General features: G+C 44.3%; 1 protein-coding gene across 10 annotated transcripts in view; it reads right to left on the bottom strand.

The window, feature by feature from the left end:
• Positions 1-13,771: 13,771 nt before the first annotated feature.
• Positions 13,772-21,604, bottom strand: part of casz1 (castor zinc finger 1) — a 217,920-nt gene continuing 210,087 nt past the window's right edge. For 8 of the 10 annotated variants that reach the window (XM_044123105.1, XM_044123114.1, XM_044123095.1 and 5 more), the window contains 4 exons: positions 19,710-19,858; positions 18,981-19,230; positions 17,970-18,338; positions 13,772-16,269 (listed from right to left, as the gene is read on the bottom strand). In XM_044123105.1, coding sequence (XP_043979040.1) covers positions 15,014-16,269; positions 17,970-18,338; positions 18,981-19,230; positions 19,710-19,858 — 2,024 coding nt within the window. In that variant the 3' untranslated portion in view covers positions 13,772-15,013. The remainder of the gene's footprint in view (positions 16,270-17,969; positions 18,339-18,980; positions 19,231-19,709; positions 19,859-21,604) is intronic. The other 2 variants (XM_044123139.1, XM_044123148.1) reach the window with 1 other exon arrangement.

Here is a 21,604-nt window from a genome sequence, read left to right as displayed (position 1 = left end):
AGTTTAATGGAACCGAAAAAACACAGTCCACAGACCTGGCAGCACTGCTGAGCGGAAGGCTGAAGCTCACTACAGGTAGCAACAGGCGATACGAGGACTCGACATACACTTACGTACACAGACTGAACTCAGACGTAGCAAGACGTAGACGCAGACAAGGATCCGACGAACACAGACACACACAGGTGACGCTAAATACACAAGAGGGTAATCAGGGAACGAGACACACCTGGGAACTAATCAAGGGAAGACAGGACAACACGGAGACTCAGACACACAGGAAACTTCAAAATAAACACAGGAAAACACAGAACACAACAGTACCCCCCCCTTAACGGGCGGCTCCCAGACGCCCAAAAACTGAAACACAACAAGGGTGGGTGGAGGGGAGCTGGACGGGGGGCCAGAGTCTATGGAAAAAGAACGAAAAACAACCTATCAAATAGGCGGAGACACGAGGGTCCAAAGTCCAAAAAACAAAAACAAAACAAACCCAACTGGACGGAGGGCAGGAGGCGGAACAATGGAGGCGAGGCGGGGCCGTCGCTCAAGGGCGCAGGGAGGCGGGACCAAGGAGGCGTGGGGGGCCGCAGGGGCGCGAGGGAGGCAAGGAACCACGGAGGCGGGTCACAAGCGCCGCGCGGGCGGAGCACAAGGAGTCTGGGGCGCACGGGGCGTGACGAGGAGCACAAGGAGTCTCGGGGGCCGCACGGGGGCGGCGACGAGGAGCACAAGGAGTCTCGGGGGCCGCACGGGGGCGGCGACGAGGAGCACAAGGAGTCTCGGGGGCCGCACGGGGGCGGCGACGAGGAGCACAAGGAGTCTCGGGGGCCGCAGAGGGCGATTTAGGAGCACAAGGAGTCTCGGGGCCGCACGGGGCAAGGCGACGAGGAGCACAAGGAGTCTCGGGGCCGACGGGCGGGCGGCAGGAGCACAAGGAGTCTCGTGGGCCGCACGGGGGCGGCGACGAGGAGCACAAGGAGTCTCGGGGGCCGCACGGGCGGCGAGAGGAGCACAAGGAGTCTCGGGGCCATGACGGGCGGCAAGCGAGGAGCACAAGGAGTCTCGGGGGCCGCACGTGGGCGGCGTCGAGGAGCACAAGGAGTCTCGGGGGAAGCACTAGGAGTCTCGGGGGAAGCACTAGGAGTCTCGGGGGAAGCACTAGGAGTCTCGGGGGAAGCACTTGGAGTCTCGGGGGAAGCACTAGGAGTCTCGGGGGAAGCACTAGGAGTCTCGGGGGAAGCACTAGGAGTCTCGGGGGAAGCACTAGGAGTCTCGGGAAGCACTAGGAGTCTCGGGAAGCACTAGGAGTCTCGGGGAAGCACTAGGAGTCTCGGGGAAGCACTAGGAGTCTCGGGGAAGCACTAGAGTCTGGGGAAGCACTTGGTGTCTGGGGGGAAGCACTTGGTGTCTCGGGGGAAGCACTAGGAGTCTCGGGGGAAGCACTAGGAGTCTCGGGGGAAGCACTAGGAGTCTCGGGGGAAGCACTAGGAGTCTCGGGGGAAGCACTAGGAGTCTCGGGGGAAGCACTAGGAGTCTCGGGGGAAGCACTAGGAGTCTCGGGGGAAGCACTAGGAGTCTCGGGAAGCACTAGGCGCTGCTGGAGCGGGCGCAGAATCGGAGCCTGGTGGCGCTGCTGGAGCGGGCGGCAGAATCGCTGGAGCGGGCGGCAGAATTGGCTGGGTGCGCTGCTGGAGCGGGCGGCAGAATCGGAGCTGGTGCGCTGCTGGAGCGGCGGCAGAATTGGTTGGGCGCTGGCGCGAGCGGGCGGCAGAATCGGGCTGGGTGCGCTGCTGGAGCGGCGGCAGAACTTGGAGCGCGCTGCTGGAGCGGGCGCAGAATTGGAGCTGGCGCTGCTGGAGCGGCAGAATCGGCGCAGCTGCTGGAGCGGGCGGCAGAATCCTGCGCCGGGCGAGCGGCGCGGCAGAATCGGAGCTGGGTGCGCTGCTGGAGCGGGCGGCAGAATCGGCTGGGTGCGCTGCTGGAGCGGCAGAATTGGCTGGTGCGCTGCTGAGCGGCGGCAGAATGGTGCGCGCTGCTGGAGCGGGCGGCAGAATCGGTTGCGCGCTGCTGGAGCGGGCGGCAGAATCGGGAGCTGGGTAGCGCTGCTGGAGCGGCGGCAGGAACGGGCCTGGTGCGCTGCTGGAGCGGGCGGCAGGAACGGGAGGGTGCGCTGCTGGAGCGGGCGGCAGAACGGGCTGCGCGCTGCTGGAGCGGCGGCAGAATCGGGTTTCGTGCGCTGCTGGAGCGCGGCAGAACGGAGCGGGTGCGCCGCCGGAGCGCGGCAGGAACGGGAGCTGGGTGCGGGCTGGAGCGGGCGGCAGGAACGGGTTTCGTGGCGCCGCTGGAGCGGGCGGCAGGAACGGGAGCCTGGTGCGCTGCTGGAGCGGGCGGCAGGAACGGGAGCGGTGCGCTGCCGGAGCGGGCGGCAGGAACGGGAGCCTGGGTGCGCTGCTGGAGCGGCGGCAGGAACGGGCTCGGGTGCGCCGGCTGGAGCGGCGGCAGGAACGGGCTCGGGTGGCGGAAGTGTTGCTGGCGGCTCCGGCTGCGGAGGGTCTGCTGCTGGCTCTTGAGACGACGGAGATGACTGAGCTGGGGTGGTGGAACGGGAGGACAGAGTTTGGGGTCTGGGAGGCAGCGGTTCTCCAGCCATGACAGCTAGCGCTGCCTCACGCTCCCACTCTGCCTCCCTCTGCAATGCCACCAGCTCAGGAAGCGGAAAACGTGGAACCCAGTAGTCCAGCAACAGACCCAACCGGATGGCGAATCCAAGCCGTCGTGTCGCCGCGTACGGCTTGGCCATGGCAGCCTCATACTCCCGGATGGTGTCCTTCAACTCCTGCATCTCCTCCGGGTCCATGTTGGGCTGCGTGCCTCACCGTGTGTTGGTCGGATCCTTCTGTCATGAAATGGTGTTGTGGTGGTGGTGAGGCAAACGCAGCAGACCCAGATGATGTGAGATGAGGAGTTTAATGGAACCGAAAAAACACAAAACACAGTCCACAGACCTGGCAGCACTGCTGAGCGGAAGGCTGAAGCTCACTACAGGTAGCAACAGGCGATACGAGGACTCGACATACACTTACGTACACAGACTGAACTCAGACGTAGCAAGACGTAGACGCAGACATAGGATCCGACGAACACAGACACACACAGGTGACGCTAAATACACAAGAGGGTAATCAGGGAACGAGACACACCTGGGAACTAATCAAGGGAAGACAGGACAACACGGAGACTCAGACACACAGGAAACTTCAAAATAAACACAGGAAAACACAGAACACAACAAAACCAGCCCCTTGTTCTCCACTTTTCTTCATACAAAGGGAGGAGAGATGGACTCTGATGAAGTTTTACATTTTTTTTCTCTTGGAGACAAATGGAGACTCTGAGAGATGGTCGTGCATCAAAGTACATCAAAGTCCAAGTACTGTTTCTGAAATGATCAGACCAGCCTGGCTTGCTCCAACAAAAGGGACTTTGGAGAACAGATTTTCTCTCAGTTAGACAGATTTGGAGAACTTTTGCAAGTAGAGTGGATAGATATAATCCAGTCAAGATATGGGATGATGAAAGACTCGCAGCACGGAAAACTGCTCTTTAACAAACTAGATAGTTTAATAGAGTGCACATTAATGCACCCGAATTATTGCTGTTTTTTCCCCCCAATTTTTGTTAAACTTAGCACATTACTATAAATTTTGTTTTATTTTTTACACTTTTTCATCTCAGTCTCCTTTTAACTGGCTGTGTAGAACTTTAAGAGCAAAGCGAAAAGATGAAAGAGAGCAAAAATGCTGTAGTACCTGGTAAAGTGCAGTTTACTTTAAAATAAATATTTTTATATAAAATGCACAAGCTAAACTTTTATGTATGTAAACTTCTGAATTTAAAGAAATACATCTGTGAAATTATTCTAACATTTAGCACATACTTGTAATTGTACTACTCCCAATTGTCCAAATACTGGAAAAGTTTGGTCTGACTAAATGTCAGAAAGCAAGAAAAAAAATGTCATGTGTTTTTTTTTACTGTGTATGTGAATATCTGGTTTCAAACTGTAAGGAATGACTTCCATGTCATTTTACTAAATCCCCCACATTGTCCCACAGCAAATACTTTCTGTTTTGCTTCAACTTCTGTAACCAAAACCTGGTGCTTTTCGATTCGACTTCGTTTTTGACCGTTCAAAAACAAAAACAAAAACGGAGAAACATTTGGAACTTTTTGCAGCCATATATTTTACACTTTTTGGAGAAAACAGACTGAGGCTTTTCACAGGAAACAGAGGAAGCTGCTGAAGCAGTTTAAACCCGGTGCGTACACACGCTCTCTAAATTCCTTATGTTCTCGTGTCTGCAAGCAGATGAACCACTCCGAGGCGCTTTGTCGTCAGTTTTTTTTTTGTTTTTTTTTTTTCTCTGGGAAATTACAGCTGAAAGGCTTTCTCGTCATTAACATAAAAATGAGTCACTCGGGCGCCGGTGCCAGATTCAAACGGTTTTACGGCTCTCTTGAACGCCGTCTTGTTCTGTGTTCGAGCCGTCGTCACGCGGCAGAAACACCATGTTGGACCATTTCAGCTTATTGTCAGCCAATATGCCAGGCTTTTTTCCCCCTGAAAGAAAATGATCCTGTTCCCCTCGGACTCGTGTCAAATTAAGCAAATTTACAGCTTAGTGCTTAAGAAGTTCTCTGTTTGCCAAGAAGGCAGCAGAAGCAGAGGCGGCGGTGGCAGGCCTTGGTTTCTGCGCTCAGCTGAAGCGCAATGAAAAAAAATAAAAAAATCATTCTGGCTACTGACACACACATACAGAGAGAGAGAGAGATGGCCCATCTGACTTTTTGCCTTAAGCTCTCTCATTTTGGATCACACTTATGAAGTGATTAAATGGTCCCCCACTCAACTTTGAAGACCTCTGGTCCAATTCTGCAGCAAACTACTTGAAATGTAATGAGCCACGTGGCTACGGGCCAGCACGGATCAACCGTTTCATACACGTCTTTCTGGTTGCAGCCTGCTGCTTGGTGTTTGTTCTCCCTGCAGGGCTCTGTTTAACTCTGGTGATGACTAATCTACAGTAATAGTCAAACCACAAGCAAAGTAAAACAAATAGAACACAATGTTTGGAATTTCTCAGTAAACATTTATGTAACCGGGTAGGCAGGAGGCTCATTTTTCACACGCTGTTTAAAAAGAGCCTCAGAGCTAATCTTTCCATTGGGATTCTGTTTGTTTTTGGGAGCATGACAACTGGGTGTTTACCAATAACATCCACTGTATCGCGATTCACGCTTCAGCCTCGACACGCTCCCCTTCTATGAAAATGTGTCCATGTTGGATTAAGGAACAGAAATGCGGGACGTGCGTTTTGTTCCCAGAGCAGCATTTTTCCAAATTTTAGAGCAATGACACGACTGGAACATCATCCATAACCCAGGTTATCGTCAATGTTTTGAAGCCTCTAGATGTGTCCAGGTCCACCACACCTTCACCAAACGCCTCAATTACCTTCTCAGTGCTCCGTCAAGTTTTATAGAGTCCTAATTTATTTGATTCTTTTAGATCTACGGCTTAATACATTTCATTTTCACACGTTTGATCATTTTAGTGTTTGTTTTATTTTGTTTAAATATGGATGAAATGTAAAAACTAACTCATTCATTGAATTCATTGACATTCTTTATTGACCTTTATCAATTCTTAGAGGCAATTCAGAAGTCAGTGTCAATTTCTTAAAAACATTGAAGTGGTCTTAAGCACTTAAGCAGTTTTTCCACCAAATGGAAACCTGCATTTTGTCAGAACAAGTTCTTCTTCATTATGATAATATATTACAGTATTGTCAGCGAACATAGCCATATTTGCATTACACACAAATTTATTTGACTTAAAAGAAAAAAAAGCAGTAGCAACATTGAGCCCTGTGACACACTCATATTACATGTTTTTAAAGGAGATGTCACATTTTAGCCATTCCACATAGTTGTCTGTCACTAAGGTATGATTTATCCAATATTACATGTTTACATGTAACCCTTCCATGGTCTTAATAAATGGGGTTCTGTAAGACCAAAGTTATTTGGACCGCTGTGGTTTCTACACGAACTGTGTGCACACACAGGGTCACACTGGTCCTGTGTGCACTTTTCTGAAAAGTTTTTGGGTGTGGTTTCGGAAACTGACAGTCTGACAGGTCAAACCCCCGCTGTCTGACCGTGACATTTGCCGTGGTCCTCCAGAGCGGCACGCTAGGACTGCTAGGACGGTTAAGGAAATGTTAATTTGTTTAACAGTAGCTCATGATTTACAGTGTGAAGGGCTTTGTGAAGGTCGAGGCCAGAGTTGATAGCCTTACAGCTACAATGGGATAATTCAGATCAATACATGGTTCATTGTTGTAATGGCCGAGTCAAAGTCCGCACCACATTCCTATTGAACAAAAGCTGATACTCTTCATCTGATGTCCAGTACAATCTGATTTAGTTTGTGCAATTTTAGCTAAGAAAAATTAGCCAAAATTGCAGCTTGTAAAAAAAGCTGGTAGAGAGAAGGAGTCATTGCAATGAAAGGCAGTTCAACATAATATCTGACATCAAATTAAATAAGGGTGGACATTGTTTACTGTGACACAAATGTCTGATGCACCGGATTTTATTGACCAGTATCAGATTAAAAGAGATCAAATATAACCTTTCCAGATTTTTATTTTAAAAAAGCCATGAGCAATTTTCTTATCATCCAAACGGCTCTACTGTGACAAAATGTGAAAAAGTCTTGAGGGTGTGAATAGTGCAGGCACTGTATGTTCAATAAAGCCTTGTGGATTTGAATTTAAAAATAAACGATAAATTCTGCCCTGTAATAAACCCTGACATCATTGTGTGGACATAAAAACAAAAAAACGATTGAAGCTTTTCAAAGAAAAACAATAAAAATGTTGTGAGTCATCACCACAATGATCAGATCAGCAGTTTCCGGCTGCTTTGTTCAGCTCCGTGTGTGTGTGCACGGGGCCCGGAGCTCAATCCAGTTTCTCTGGTTTTTGGAGGTAAAAAAAAAAAAACAGAAGTACTGTTTGTTTTCATCAACTGAACATTCTGGCAAAAACTGTGAGAACAAGTAGGGTTGTTATCTATTTGTCCTTTCTGAAAATGTGTTGAAAGGTAGAGATTACCTCTAGATACACACTGCTCTCTCTGAAGAATGTGATGTGTTTATGGAACAGAGAAAAAAACTGTGATGTAAAACATTTTTTTTTTTGCAAGATCAGAGAGAATACATGCAGGTATTGTACTGTTTCACATAATATCTTTAAAAGAAGACATATTTGTAAGGGGAAAAAAAGTGGAAAGAACATGAAGTCAGGTCTTGTAAAAAAAAAAGAAATAAAAAAGCTCAACCAAAACCTTGCTCCCTTAATGTGGCTATGCGTAAATGTGGAAACTATAAAATTCCCGGAAATCGTATGTTTTGTGGGCCAGATTGAGCGTTTGATGCTTGAAACAGTCTCATATTGCATGTCAGACTTTCCTTTTGCAGCCATTTTTTTTTCATGTATGTGGAAATCCATGTTATTCTTAAAGTTTTAAACACAACTATTTTTGTAGACTGTCACAGAGACTATACCTTTCTTTTGAATTAACTTTTGTTTTTTTTTGTTTTTTTTTGTCTGTCCCTCTTTGATTCCAGATCTCAGATGCCAGTAATATCACAGACCTCTGTCAAACGTATTCAAGAGGAGCAGCAGCGCATATGTAGGAGCAGAGCCACATAAGGCAAAGCCACATGTTTCGGAGGGGCCTGCATCCAATAAGGTCTTGTTAATGGTAAATTGGATGAGTGTGCGTCCAATTCTCCATTTCCTCCGAGGTGTCTCAGCAGCAACAGCTGCTACCAATGGCAAAGCTGCTTTTTTCTCACAGCCTTCCCACCCCTTCTTCTTTTTTTTTTTTTTTGCAGTGTGACTGAGGTCTTTCCAAAATAAGCTCATACACATGCAAAAATAGATAAATGAACATCTATTGCAAAAGGGCAGGGGATTTAAAGAGAGGTCTGACAGGGGCAGAGCGCAGAGAGAGATGGGAGGCATAGATCTCATCCAAAATCTTGAACTATAAATGGTCCAATGAGGCAGTAAAATGAGCGGTGCAGACATGTTATATATAAGCAATACTCTGGACGCTCCGCACCTGTGGGGTGCATCGACAACAAAGATATTATGACTTGGACTCGTAACACAAAATGGCTCTCTTATTTTCAGAGACCAACCTGGATGGCATTACATTTTAGGCATGAAAAATGTTGGGCATTATCACACCAAGTGATTCAAACATCCGCTGCAGCATCACACTGTCTAAACCAGACAGCTGTCAAGCTCTCTTAAAAAGATTTCACCATTTTATAATTTTGGGTAGTTCAGCCCAAAATTATTCAAATTCCTGGCAAATAGTTCGTTTGTCATATGAATTGACGCAGGCACCTTCCAGAGGACTATAAAAGCATGTCAAAGGAGTATTATTGTTAAAAGGATAAATTAATTCAGGGCTATGGGAGGGCCATTCCAAAAGAAAGGTATAAAAGTTCTAATAAAAACAAGTTTGGTTTTTCTGTATTTTTAGTTAATGCATAAACACACTTGAGTGAAATATGAAAAATGTCAAAAGCAAAAAACTATCTGGAAACGACTGTAACATTTGGAGGCAGATGCCATGGAAATGAGTCCAAATAGTATTATAGATACTAAATCCCATTCATACGAAACTCTTTTGTGACTTGCAGTTGGCTTGACGGTCTGTGAGATCTTATCTGTGTCTCCAAACTGCAGTGACTCTCAGTACCGTCTGTCTGCATCAGGTGGGGCAGTGCTGCTAACTACAGAACCTCTTTGAGGCGTAGCTGAGGACTGACTGAAGGACCAGCTTTTCACATGTTGAATTACTCTGTGAGAAATTCAACCCTTTTGTCTTCATCAGGCTGAATTTATAACCAGGTGAAGTGCTGCCTTATGAATCATGCATTCGTGAACTGCCACCAGATTCTAACAACGAAGAGCTTTTTGACAAAATAAAATATTATTCTCTGAGCTTTAATTCTGCTTCTGGTCTCCATCACCAGTTCAAGTAGCTAAATTTAATCGGAGCCTTAACTGCGAAACATTCTGCTGTGTCAGAAAAAGTGCAGAAATTAAGTGTAAGAACTAAAAATGATCACGCTCTTTAGTTGCTTAAATCATGCATTTTTCAGTTCACGACATCAATACCAGTTAAGAGAGATTCATCAAATCTTCAGAGATGAAGGACACTGTGAGTTGATTGTTTCAGTTTGACCCTTGGTCAGAGTTCATAACTATTTATTTGCTTGTATTTTATTACTTAGTTTAACTGTAATCATTAACAATTTTACCCTAAACTAGATTTTCATTAAACCAGATTCAACTGAAATAATTAAAGTGTTGCTTTATTTCTATGTTCTGGTTCATTATTGAGGTTTTCAGTGTCTTTATAATAAGTCCACGTATTTTTTTCTGAGAGTTTCCTCACTAGACAAGCAGAGTTGGGTTTTATCAGTTCCTCATTTACTAAAATAGTTTTATTTATTTTTTAAATAATCACTTGCCATTTATAAGTTAAAATTTTAATGAGTTTGATTATTTTGTCTGTCTGTCGGTATTTGCACAAACTTACTCTATGAATAACATTTTATTCCATCCATGTTGTCCCTGGATTCTATTTGGCTCTTGTTCTCTTTTTTCATCTCAGGTAAAATAAAATAAAAAGTTAGACTGAGGGACTGAATATGTCAGAAGAAGCATTTCAATAAACTTTACAGTAATTAATGGAACTGATGTAACCCTAATTTAAAAAGTATCAGGTAAACTCATTCATTTCAGATTTCTGTGAATTCTAGTAACTCTATATTTACATATTTGCCTTATAAAACGTCTTTAAAAACAGGTCCAATTGCAAATACCTTATAGTGTTGTGCAGAAATAAAGCATGAAATGAATATCAATTCTTAACATTTATTTATTTTTAAAGTGTTGGTTTTCCTAACATATTTAAATATTGTTTAAAATGGTCTACTTCATCTTATAGTAGTAATTTCCTCACACCCAAAAACAATACTGCTCTGTATGTTACCATTTAACCAGTCCTTACTTTTGAACACTTGCTCCTGTTATATATTTTTATGTCATTCAGAGAGCAACCAGCCGGGTAACTCTTAGAGCTTTCTCTTCATCCTTTCTGTTCTCAGACTGAAGTCATTTTTCCTCTCTGAGCTCTTCCCGCTCTCGGGTCTATTACTGCGGGACGCAGGAACAGGCAGGCGGTGGGTCCAGGGCACGCAAATCTCCATAAATCCTTCCACAGCGGCCACCCTCTTCAGGCTGTGCTCAACAATATCTGTCTTCATCAAGGAGAGCACAGGCCCGGCCACCTGCTTTTCCTCTGTTCCTCTCCCTCCTCCCCGCCTCCCTCCCCGCTTTGTGAACTTAATAAAAGCTGCCATTAAGCAGCGCTTCATCTGTTTGAGCCCTAATCTGCCTTATAGGCATCATGTGACCACATATGCAGCGCACACCTGTCGTTGGATGTTCCCGGGCCTCAACTGTTGCCTCTCCACGTTGCTCACACGCTCACCCAACCTGTTCCTGGCACATCAACCAACTACGTGTCAGACAGCAGCCTCCACGCACAGTTGGCACTCACGACATGTGCAACTTCTACTAGTTTACTATCAGTTTTTTTTTCTTTTGTTTTGTTTTTTCTCGTTAAAAAGCAGAAGTTTCCCTTTTAAAACACACCAACTCTTGAAAACATGCCTAAAGGTATTCAGCTTGTTTTTTTATTTCAGGGAGTAAAAGCGTATCTTCAAATCGGACATGCAGAAATGAAATAAAAACAAAAAATATTGCACAGTGGAGATTAACAGCACCGTACTCAAGTGGAAATGAGCAAGTAGGGGGAAAATGAAAGTAGAGCAGAAGAGAAAAATTCAACTTGTATTTATGGAAAAAAAAAACAAAAAAAACCCAACAAATTCATTGTAGATTTTTTTAAAATATAAATATATATATACATATATAAAAGCTTCAATAATTCTAGCCAAACTGAATGCCATCACCAGATGGCCTTGAATCTAAATGTGCAAAAAGTTTTACAAAATGTGAAATGAAACTGTGGCTGTCTTGTGAAAGCTCTGTTGCACTCGAAACAGGCCTGTTTATTTCTTCACCGCCTTTTTTACACCATCCTTTTAATCTGTTAATTAAAGCAGTAAAATGATCATTTCAGCAGCAGCCTATGCAGGTTTTGGAGGTCATTTCTGTATGGTTTTGATTTTAATGTTTATTTCTTTTTATTTATATACAGGATGCCAGCTGGCTGACAGATGGCGATGCCTTTACATGCCTTTTTTCCCCCCTTTTTCTTTTCTTTTTTTTTTTTTTGCAGCTATTTCTCTTTTTTTAATAAAAAACATCAGAAGGAAGAGAAGAAGGAAGGACAGGAACAGCTGTAGACGAGGCGACAGAGGCAGCCAGCACACTGGCCTCTGGATGACATGAGGGAGTGGGAGGGGAACTCAGCACATGCCTCAGGGCCCAAAGGAGAGGAAGAAAAAAATCAACCAAATAAAAAATAATAAAACAAAATGCACCCTGATAACACTGCGCTGCAGAGAGCCGGTGTCTTTAAAGTATTTATGCCCTGTAAACGGTTTCCTCTTGTGTCACGTAACAACCAGAAGCAAATGTATTTTATGTGGCTCTTATGTGACAGATTAACAGATTTACTCAACAAGATGAATGCTGCTGAGTCCAAACTGGAATCTACCTCAGGACTTTGACTAGTCCATCCTAATAGTACACCCTGGTACTCTTACCACCTCTATCATGTTTCACAGTGGGGACGAAGCCGTCTCCACATTTTGAGTATGTACGTTCCAGCTTGGTCCCATTTGACCAAAGGACCTTGTATTATGTCTTCCTTTCTACAATGCCTTTATTTTTTGTAGTCTTCAATGAAAGCCAGTCTGAAAAAGACACTTGACTCAAAGTTAACTATAGATTCCCTAACCTGAGCTGTCGATGTCTGCAGCTCACCCAGAGTTACCATGGACCATGGATTTGTGCCATATCCTTTCTAATTTCAAGTGAAGGATAAAATGGTGCTCAGATGAGCAGATCTTCCTCTCTGACCTGTTTCTTGGTTTGTTCTCTCATGAATCCCTGAGGCCTTCACACCACAGTAACGTCTGGGCTAAGATTCACTTGAACACAAGTTGTTTACCATAGGGAGCTTTTATGGAGCATTTCATACAGCTAAATAGTATGTTACACTTTTCAGATTTTTATTTGTAAACTAACCTAAATGAATTCTAATTTAGCTTCACCTTGTTTTGTGTTAATCTATCACATGAAATCCAATGGAAACAGGTTGTGGTTATACAATGAAAAACAAAAAAGGTTCAAGGGGTGTAAATACTTTTGGAAAGCAAAAGATTCTGAAGTGGAGAAGCCCGGATTCCCCCCCTTATTCTTGCTGTTTTTTTTCTTCAGTTCTCAACTGATGTCTTTAAATTAAGTGGGTTTCAACAAAACAGAAAATATTTGCAACTGGTGCTCAGGATGCTGGTCTGAAATGGAGCCCAGAATCACAGGTCTGTAGTTCCAATCCCTGTCAAATAAATCTCCTCCTGCTGCACTTTTCCCCTCCATAATGTCCTCAGGCTGGATCACTGTCAAGCACTACATGTTCGCTGTCATAATAATCACAGTTTCTTTATTTTTTTTTCTCAACATTTTACTCCTCCGCACACACACACGCATGCGCGCGCGCACACACACAGGATCCAAGTTATGTTAGTAACTGATGAGCAAACAAAACAAATGGCGGCTCCCGCTTTGCAGCGGCGTCCCAGGAGACAGTACAGTCTGTGAGCGAAGATGGGCAAAGTGGAGACAAACTGAGAATTTCAAACTAATAAGAGCAAAAGTAAACAAAATAAACAGGAAACACCAGGGAATGAATTCAGATCAGTGTATTTGAGTTTTGAGCTTCTGGCAGAGTTTGGAAAATAGAAAGAAGAATGAAAACATAAAAAGCTGACTCACACAAGCAAACTATAATGAGGCTATTTGAATCTTTAACCTTTTTTTATTAGTCATTTCTCCTTTTTAGGGATTTTCTTCTTTAAAGGAACCCGTTCATCAAAGAGCATTTTGTTCATATATAGGTATTTTTTACAGAGGAAAATACTGTACAACCTTTTTTTTTCCCTTTTTTTTTCTTCTCAAAACAATATCCGGAGGAATATCACTTACACACATTATTATTATTCCCTATATCATGATCATTTATTTCCAATGCCAAGCTCAGGAGATAATTCAGTGTGTCCACTCCTCAGTCGTACATGTTTGCTCAATAAAAAAAAAATCCCAAAGCAAGGTTCTGACAGATTTATAATTTAGCGCTACAATAAGCGAAGCATTTTACGAATTCTTTAAAAATCACAGTTCATCTTAGTGTTTCATATCAGAAGGCGCCTTTTTCTTTATTCATTTTTTGGCGCGACACAGTTCCTTTTTTATATATAATTTCAAGCCGTCCAATCACAGAAGAAGCAAAAAATAAAAACAAGTTTTTAAATAAACCACAGAAGTTTGTTGTCACACTAATATCTATTTGTGCATAAAAGCAAAAAAAAAAAAGTGAACTAAAACATTTTTAAAGCAAATTCCCTGTTAAATGATATATATCATTCTTAATTTCTTTCTTTTTTTTTTCCTGTTTGTGACGGTAAAAATGAACCTAAAAAGTGCAATAACACCCTAAAAAAATTTTTTCTCATTTGGAAGAACACATAAATATTAAATAAAAAGCATTACAACAGGAGGTCAACCACAGCCATAGTGAATGGAAAAAAAAAAAAAAGAAAAAAAGCCATCTGGACATTTTTTTTTTCGGTCTGTACATTTTCAACATATAACACACTTCCCTGATGCTTCCTCTGTGGCTGCATCCGACCCCTTCCCCCCAAAACTGAACATCACGACCCTCCCCTGCCTCACTCGAACGTCAATATGATCTCAAAAAAAACAAACAAAAAAAAAAAAAAACACATGTTTTGATGCAAAAGATGCAAATGTTAACAAAAACATTGTTAAAGATACTCATGAGTTATCTCTCATCACCGTTTTCTTCGTGGTCAGCTAATGTAAAAGTGCACTATTCACACACAAACTTGATTCCTCCACTGGGGGTGGTGGGCCGGGTTAGAAAGTATGCTAGCACTGGGCATTTATTTAGCAGATTTCAGGGAGGGAGAACTGTTGAGGCTGAGATTGACCCGACTGTCGGTCAATCCCATGTGAGAACAAAGTATACCAAAGAGAAGGGAACAAGTAGCTCCTTTCTCTCAGTGTCTAATAACAATAATTAATAATAACAATAATGATAATAATAATACAGAACTAAAGATCAAATTATGAAACACATTCTGCTCCTCTTAGTGATTCACATCCCTTTTTCTTTGCAGTTCGTGTCGCCAGAAATTTTCCTTTTTCTCAATAATCATCATTCGTACACGCACACGCACGCACACACCTACATATATAGTTATATAGAGAGATTTGTTTTTGTTTTTCTAAAGTGTTTTTTTTTTTTTCACACACAAAAAATGTGAAAGAAATAAAAATAAATTAAAGTCAAACATGCACGCACACAAAAAAGACTGATGTGTAGTAAAATGCTTTACACGGCTGCCCAAAATCTGTGTGTCTCTGTCTCGTTTTTTTTCTTTAATGCATAATTGAATTCATAATGTTGGTCGTTTTGTAAACATCTCAATGAATCGTTTCGGTGGGCCCGTCGTTTTCCGTCACACCAGCACCGCTGCTGCTGCTGTTGTTTTTTGAGCGTGATGAATGAGGCCACTTTCTGTTTATTGGTGGTACACAGAATGTTTCTGCAGTTCCTACAGTCCCCTCTGGGGTTGATTGTTTTATGGGTCAGCATCTTGCTTTTCCAACTGGGAAGTATCAGTGTGGTTTACGGAAGCACCGAAGCCCTCGCCGTTGTCCTTGTCGCCATCAGGCTCCTGCGCTGAGTCGTCGTTCGAGTCAGTGTTGAGGTCATCCTCTTCTTCTTCCTCCTCCTCCTCTTCCTCGTCCTCGTCCTCCTCCTCAGCGTGCACCTCCTCATCCGGAGACAGGTCATCCTCGGCTTCTCCGGACGTCCCCGTGTCGTCCAGTTGGGACTTGGCGTTGTGCGCCGGCCGCGCCGCGTCGAGGTGCAACTTCTTGCTGAGATCTAGCGAGTCGCTGAGGCCCAGACCGGCGGCGTTCTTCAGGAAAAAAAGGGAGCTGCTGGTGTTGGTGCTCAGGTTGAGGGAGCTGTCTAGGCTGATGGAGGACGGTGGGTAAGAGTGGTTGTAGTCGGAGGCGAGGCCCCCCGGCTGGTAGATCATGGAGGGGATGCTGCTGTTGATGCTGTGGGACAAGCCGTGGAGGCCGCCGGGAGAGGACGTGGACACGCCCAGGGAGGTGGGAGCGACCGGTGCCATGCTCCCGACAAGGTGGTGCATCCCCTCCTGCTTGGGCGACACGGACGGCAGCTCGCCCCGCTCCTGCTTCTCGTGCTTCCTCTTGTGGGAATCCATCTGGGACATTCCCACCACTGTGTGCTTGCACTCGGGGAAGGTGCAGTGGAAGTGCGAGCACTTGAGCTTATATTTGCACTCGGGAACTTCACAGTCGGCGCTGGAGCTGAACTGGCAGAAGCCGGCGGCGCTGATCACGTCTTGCTTGCCGTGGTGCTTGCGGTGGGCCGTCACCTTGGTGCTGTCGGTGCAGCGGAAGCCGCAGCGCAGGCAGTGGAAGTGGGTGCTGTTGCCCGAGAACTGGCAGTCGGGGAAGTTGCAGCTGAGCGAGGACTTGAAGCGCTTGAAGTCGTCCAGCACCAGGTTGTCCACGCGGTCATGGTGCTGCGCGTGCTTGTACATGTGGGTGCGGCCACAGAACTTGTAGCCGCAGTTCTCGCGCGTGCAATGGTAGTGGGTCACCTTCAGGGAAAACTGGCAGCTCGAGTCCTTGCAGTTCTCGTACAGGTCGTAGCGCCGGAAGCCCTCCAGCATCATCCCCTCGTCCAGCATCTTCCGAGACGATGGGGTCTTGCGGCGTTTGCCGAACGGAGACATGTCCTCAATGATCCAGAAGCGCTTCTTGGCGCCGGTGGCCGTGGGAATGGAGATGGTGTTGCCTGGAGAGAAAGAAGCGAGTGCATTAAAGAGTAATCAGTTTGGCTCACAAAGTAAAACCCACAAACTACAAGCAAATTACTGTCTGGGTTAGAACTCTGATGTTGAACTCTCCCCAGCCAAAAGTGGCTCGCAGCTGAGTAAGCGCACCAAGCCATATTTTTTTTTTTCTTTTCCCTTTCCTAACTCCCAGAATGATTAAAGGAGTGGGGAAAGGATGATAGATTGACTGTGGAACATGACACTTTTACAGAGTGTCTCCAGCCCCCAAACAAAAGAGGGAGCGGCGAGTCCTAACCAACCCTCTTATCTATGTGTTGTTTTATGAGGGGCACCCACCTTTTGCGGCACCCTGGGGTCACTGCTAATGATGCGATCCCTGTTCTGCACGACAGGAAACAGTGGGCCTCGATAAAACTTGAGGCGTGATTAAAATAAGAAGCTGCTGATGCAGCCTTGTTAATGGAGACTAAACAAGGCCCAGGCTTCGTGGAACAGGTGCCAAATTTACTGCTCTGTCTCTCGGTGCAAAAGTAAAAGCACACACTGATGTGTCATTAGAGCAAGCATGCATGTTTATCCTGTTGCTGCATAATACAGCGATGGTGAGAAGTTTCGATATACTAACCATGGGCATGAATGTTTTAATAATGCCTTTATGTTTTTGTAACAAAATGTATTTTATCCAGGAAGTTACGATGCCACATACACTACTCTGCTTAGCGAAATTGGTTGGTTTTCATCAATCAGAAATCAAAAGACTGTGTGCAATTTTATAGTGATTTCAGGTCGGTGGGCTGTCCCAAAAGCCTGATTTTGTCTTTCTAAAACCAGTTTTAATGTAGATTTCAGATTTTATTTCTGTTAGCACATCCAATTCTATCCAAGTTTGAACCATCTCAATCGAACTGGTTAGGATGTTCAGGAAAAACCAACGAACCCACAAAGTTCAACCTAGTATCAAATGGAAACGGCTGGAGCACCGGCGTCCTTCTCCATACTAAAACAAGTTTTGTGTCATGATGGAATGAGGCCGGGCTGATCTAAAATAAACACCTGACATTTCAAGCAAATCCCTTGTGCACACAGGTATTTTGATTTGGGGAGGCAGAAACTGAACTTTTAGGAAACTGAACCAACTATCAAGCATGGTGGTGGCAGCATCATGACTATTTCACAACCAGGGATTTCTTCGGAAATCTTCAGATAAACCTCAGGAGAGACGGTTTGGTGGTCCAATATCAAGATGACCCCAAACAAACTTTAAAGCTGATTTTGGAATAAATAGACCAGATTGCTGATGGCTACAGAATGTGAAGGTTTTCAGCAACTTAAAGCACATTTATCCAAACGCTGTGGGTGTATATTTACACATTTTAACCTGCATGCACAATTATGACTCTGTTTGGATTAGAGAAATTCCACACAAAAAAAAAATTACATATAAAATAAAATAAAAAAATCAAACTTGTGGACCAAATTTGTGTTTTCAAAAAATGTTGAAGCTAAACAGTTCAATCACATCATTAGAGGCCCAAAATTAAAATAACATGCATGCTGATGGTGAGTGCACATAAACCTTTCACTGATTCTGATAAAAAAATAAATAAAAAAAACAACAACAAAAATAACAAACTGTTAAAACTCTGCACAGGGTTCAGTAAATGAGAGTGACAGCTGCAGTGTTGGTTTGGATAAGTACCTGCAGCATCTTGTACTATAGGGACGTCATTTTTAACCGGAGACGGAGTGGCAATGATGGGGCTGAAAGCTGGTGTGTTGGTTGGCATGACAACACTCCGAGTGGCTCCCAGAGAGGCGCTGAGCAGAGAGTATGACAGACAGGATGGAGAGAGGAGGTATGGGAGCGAGGGCAGAGGAGGTCGGAGAAGAGCGGGAGGGAGAGACGGGGCCTGGGACTGGAGGCCAGGCTGAGGAGTGGAGAGAGGAAGAGGTGGCAGAGGAGGAGGAGGAGGAGGCGGTGGAGGAGGGGAGGAAGGAGGCGCATTTTGGGTGGCACTAGTGTCAGCTGGGGTGGTGGGAGCAGAAGAGGTGTTGGGGTAGCCTTGTCCTGGAGAGACAGGTTGACCAGAAGGGGGTGAAGGACAGGCGAGAGGGGAGAAACAAGTACACCAAAACAAGGGGCCACATCACACACACACATACAGACACACACACGGAGGGATGGGAGGTAAAAAAAGGAGAAAGATAAAAGATAAGAGAATGATACAAAATGAGGCCCACTCAAAGACAAGTAACCCAAACACCAGCCAAAACAACAATGATGAGAGTCGTGGATCGTAACGGCAACGCGTGTAGAAATGCGAGAATCGCAGCCAGGCTCCAGATTTAGCGCAAACAAGCGAAGAATAAAAAGATACACTACACATAGTTCAGCAAACTTACAAGTGCTAAAGCTGACGGGATGATGTCAGGCCAGAAGAAAATGTGATAAAGTACACTCAGATCAATAACCACTGATGTACAGAATGGATGTTTTATGACGATGACAAAGCAAAACGGCGAACGTCTCGTCAACGAATCAGGACAAAAGACCGCTGCCATGTCATCAACCTCGAAAGTTATTATGACTCACGTCTATTGATTGTAAGCCAAACTACTGAATCATCACACATGAGCAACAAATGGCTGAGATTAACGTGAGTGAGGCCGAATGTGTGAGTTGGAGTCTTTGAATTGACTGTCCCCTCACCTGCTGGAGAGCTGTCGTTGCCCACAGGTGTGCTGGTGCAGCTCCGGTCCTGGTTGGAGGACTCGGAGGAGAGGCCCAAGGGGCTGCCTGCTCCTCCGCCTCCTCCTCCCATGTACTCCAGGTAGTCATCGGTGTCATCCATGATGGCGGAGGAGAAGCTGGAGGTGACGCCCGCCTGAGACGCCATGGGCCCAGACATCAAGCCAGAAGCGTGTTGCATCTCGTCCGCCCTGTGGCCGAGCGACATCACCTGACGAAAAACAACATGAAAAGTTATCATAACTGTACAGAAAACATTCGAGACAGGCTTTATGAGTCATAATGCAGTTGGCAAACAACCAAGTAATTCTCAAGACGTGTCTTTGAAAGAATATGTTCTTGTCTTTTGAAAGCAGCAGAACAAAAAAAAGAAAAAAAGAAATAAACAAACAGAACAAGAAAATCTACATGCGTGAGCTTAGGGTACATCCTGTGCTCTGATGGAAAGGTGTGACAGCCCTGTGCATCACTATGTGTGGAAATTTCAGTAAAAAACAGTCATTAACAGTTTGTCATTGACTGGTATGACTGGAAATGAGAAATTTATCTTATTTTCTCGCAGAACACCACATCTTTCCCTGAATCTGACTCATAGAACAGGAAACCCGATGTAAGTCATGCGCACAGAAAAACAGAAAAATCTTGATGAAGTCTGGGTTCGAATGTCTTCCTCTTGGTAGTGTTTCGTACCTGGGAAGGGACTCTATCGAAGTTCTTTCCCAGCATCCTTCTCATGTGTTTGCGTGCGTGTGAGGTCATCTGGTGCTTGAGCAAGAAGGAGAACTGGCAACCCTCTCGGATGCAGTGGAAATGGCTGTTGACCTGGTTGTATTTGCAACCTGGAGAAAATAAAGCAGCTTTACTGTTAAAAGCCGTTATGATTGCTTGTCACTGGAGGATGTTGCTCACGGCTATTCCGAGATGGTATTATTTGCTTTACCAGTACTTTAGTTTTATCTCTGACAGTTACTCTAAAGGAAAACGCTTTGCATGTTCCGGTGTTTTGTACCATACAGGAAGATCATTTATGGCGCACCTCCTCCTTCCACTTTTTCTTGTATAATCATTTGCTTCTGTTGAAATAAACGCCCCATGCAAACATGGTGACGATTTAAAGAATTATGACATAGTATTTGCTGTAAGATTTACGTCAGTGTAGTTTTCTTTAGGACTGTAAATGACATGTCAGGTTTGGTCTAGGCCGTAGCAAGATTCGCCATTAGCTTTAGCCAACTTACCAGATCAATACTTACAATCAAACTCAGAATTTACCTTTTACAGAAACACTAACAAACTCTTAATTTGTCTTTCAGTAATTATGACGCATGTGAAACAACTGCTAAAGCATATTTAATTTGCTTTTTGTTTTGCTCTAATATTCATTTAAGACAGTTATTCTGAATGGAAGTTTTACATGATCCGTTGTCAATACAGGAGCCACACAAGGAGACCATTGGTGATGCATCACTTCCTATCTCCATTTCCCATGCAAATAATCTTTAACTTCCGTCTAAGTAGCCTCCATAAAAACCAGAAGTGTAAAATCCGATGTTGTTTGGGAGACTGGAGTAATCCTAAAAGATATGAAGTCTTGGTTCGTTTGGAGCTAGCCATTAGCTTCAGTCTCTGAGACTGAGTAAACTGTATTTAATCTAAAGTAAGATGTCAAGAGAGTTATCTCCATCAGATATTAAATGATAGCAGGTTTGAAAAATTTAGAGCTATCCCTTTAAACTCTCTCTGTGCAGATTAATTTGTCTTCGACGCGTAGCGAGGCATCTGAAAGTAACTAGAGCGCTAAAGGCCACATTACCAACGTGAGGGCGTTCTGATTAGATTAAACGCAAAGAGAAATATTTTTAGTCTTTTTTTTTTCTTTTTTTAATTTCATGATATGGCTCCAACAAAAGAGGGATTGGGTTTCAAAGTGTTTCGGAGTGTACATGTAGGAGGAATATTAGATCAGTGGTGTCACACTGAGCAAGTCAAGGCTTCTGTGCACTAAACCTGTGGAGCTCTTTTATTACACTGACATGCTTTATTCAATTAGGAATTTACATAAATAAATTCTCATTTTCTGTGGGCCAATAATGCACACACATCCCTCCAAACCAAAGTAAATATACGATTATTACCATATTAAATTCATTTCTCAAAGTATCTCCGTTGTCGTTTCTCCTTTTGTTCTGAATTGTTTCTGCTGTCTGCTTCACAGTCTTCTGCTCTTTCCTCTTGTTTTAAAACTAGTCTAGCTCTAATTGCTTTATGATTTCAAATTAAATGATTGTTCCGTTTTTGTGCCTGTTAATCAAATACCATTATATAAAAGCAGGCAGAAATAATTGAAAGAGTAACATGCTGGGCAGGTGCTAGCATGTCAGTAACCATGGCACCAGGTTTAAGAGAAAAACATGCCTCTGTCATCAAATAGCTCCTGCACACACGCGCCGGTTCCAGACACGCAAAGTTGAGCAAATAACAGTAACCCCCGTGACACAGAGGCCCTTTTGTGAGACAGAAACCAGGTAACATCATCAGCGGTGTTCAGTTTAATGTTGCTGCCATGGATACTGGCAACCCATCAA

Source organism: Gambusia affinis, linkage group LG01 (genome assembly GCF_019740435.1).
Source record: "Gambusia affinis linkage group LG01, SWU_Gaff_1.0, whole genome shotgun sequence".
Classification (NCBI taxonomy): domain Eukaryota; kingdom Metazoa; phylum Chordata; class Actinopteri; order Cyprinodontiformes; family Poeciliidae; genus Gambusia; species Gambusia affinis.
This window is presented reverse-complemented; position numbering and strand designations above follow the sequence as displayed.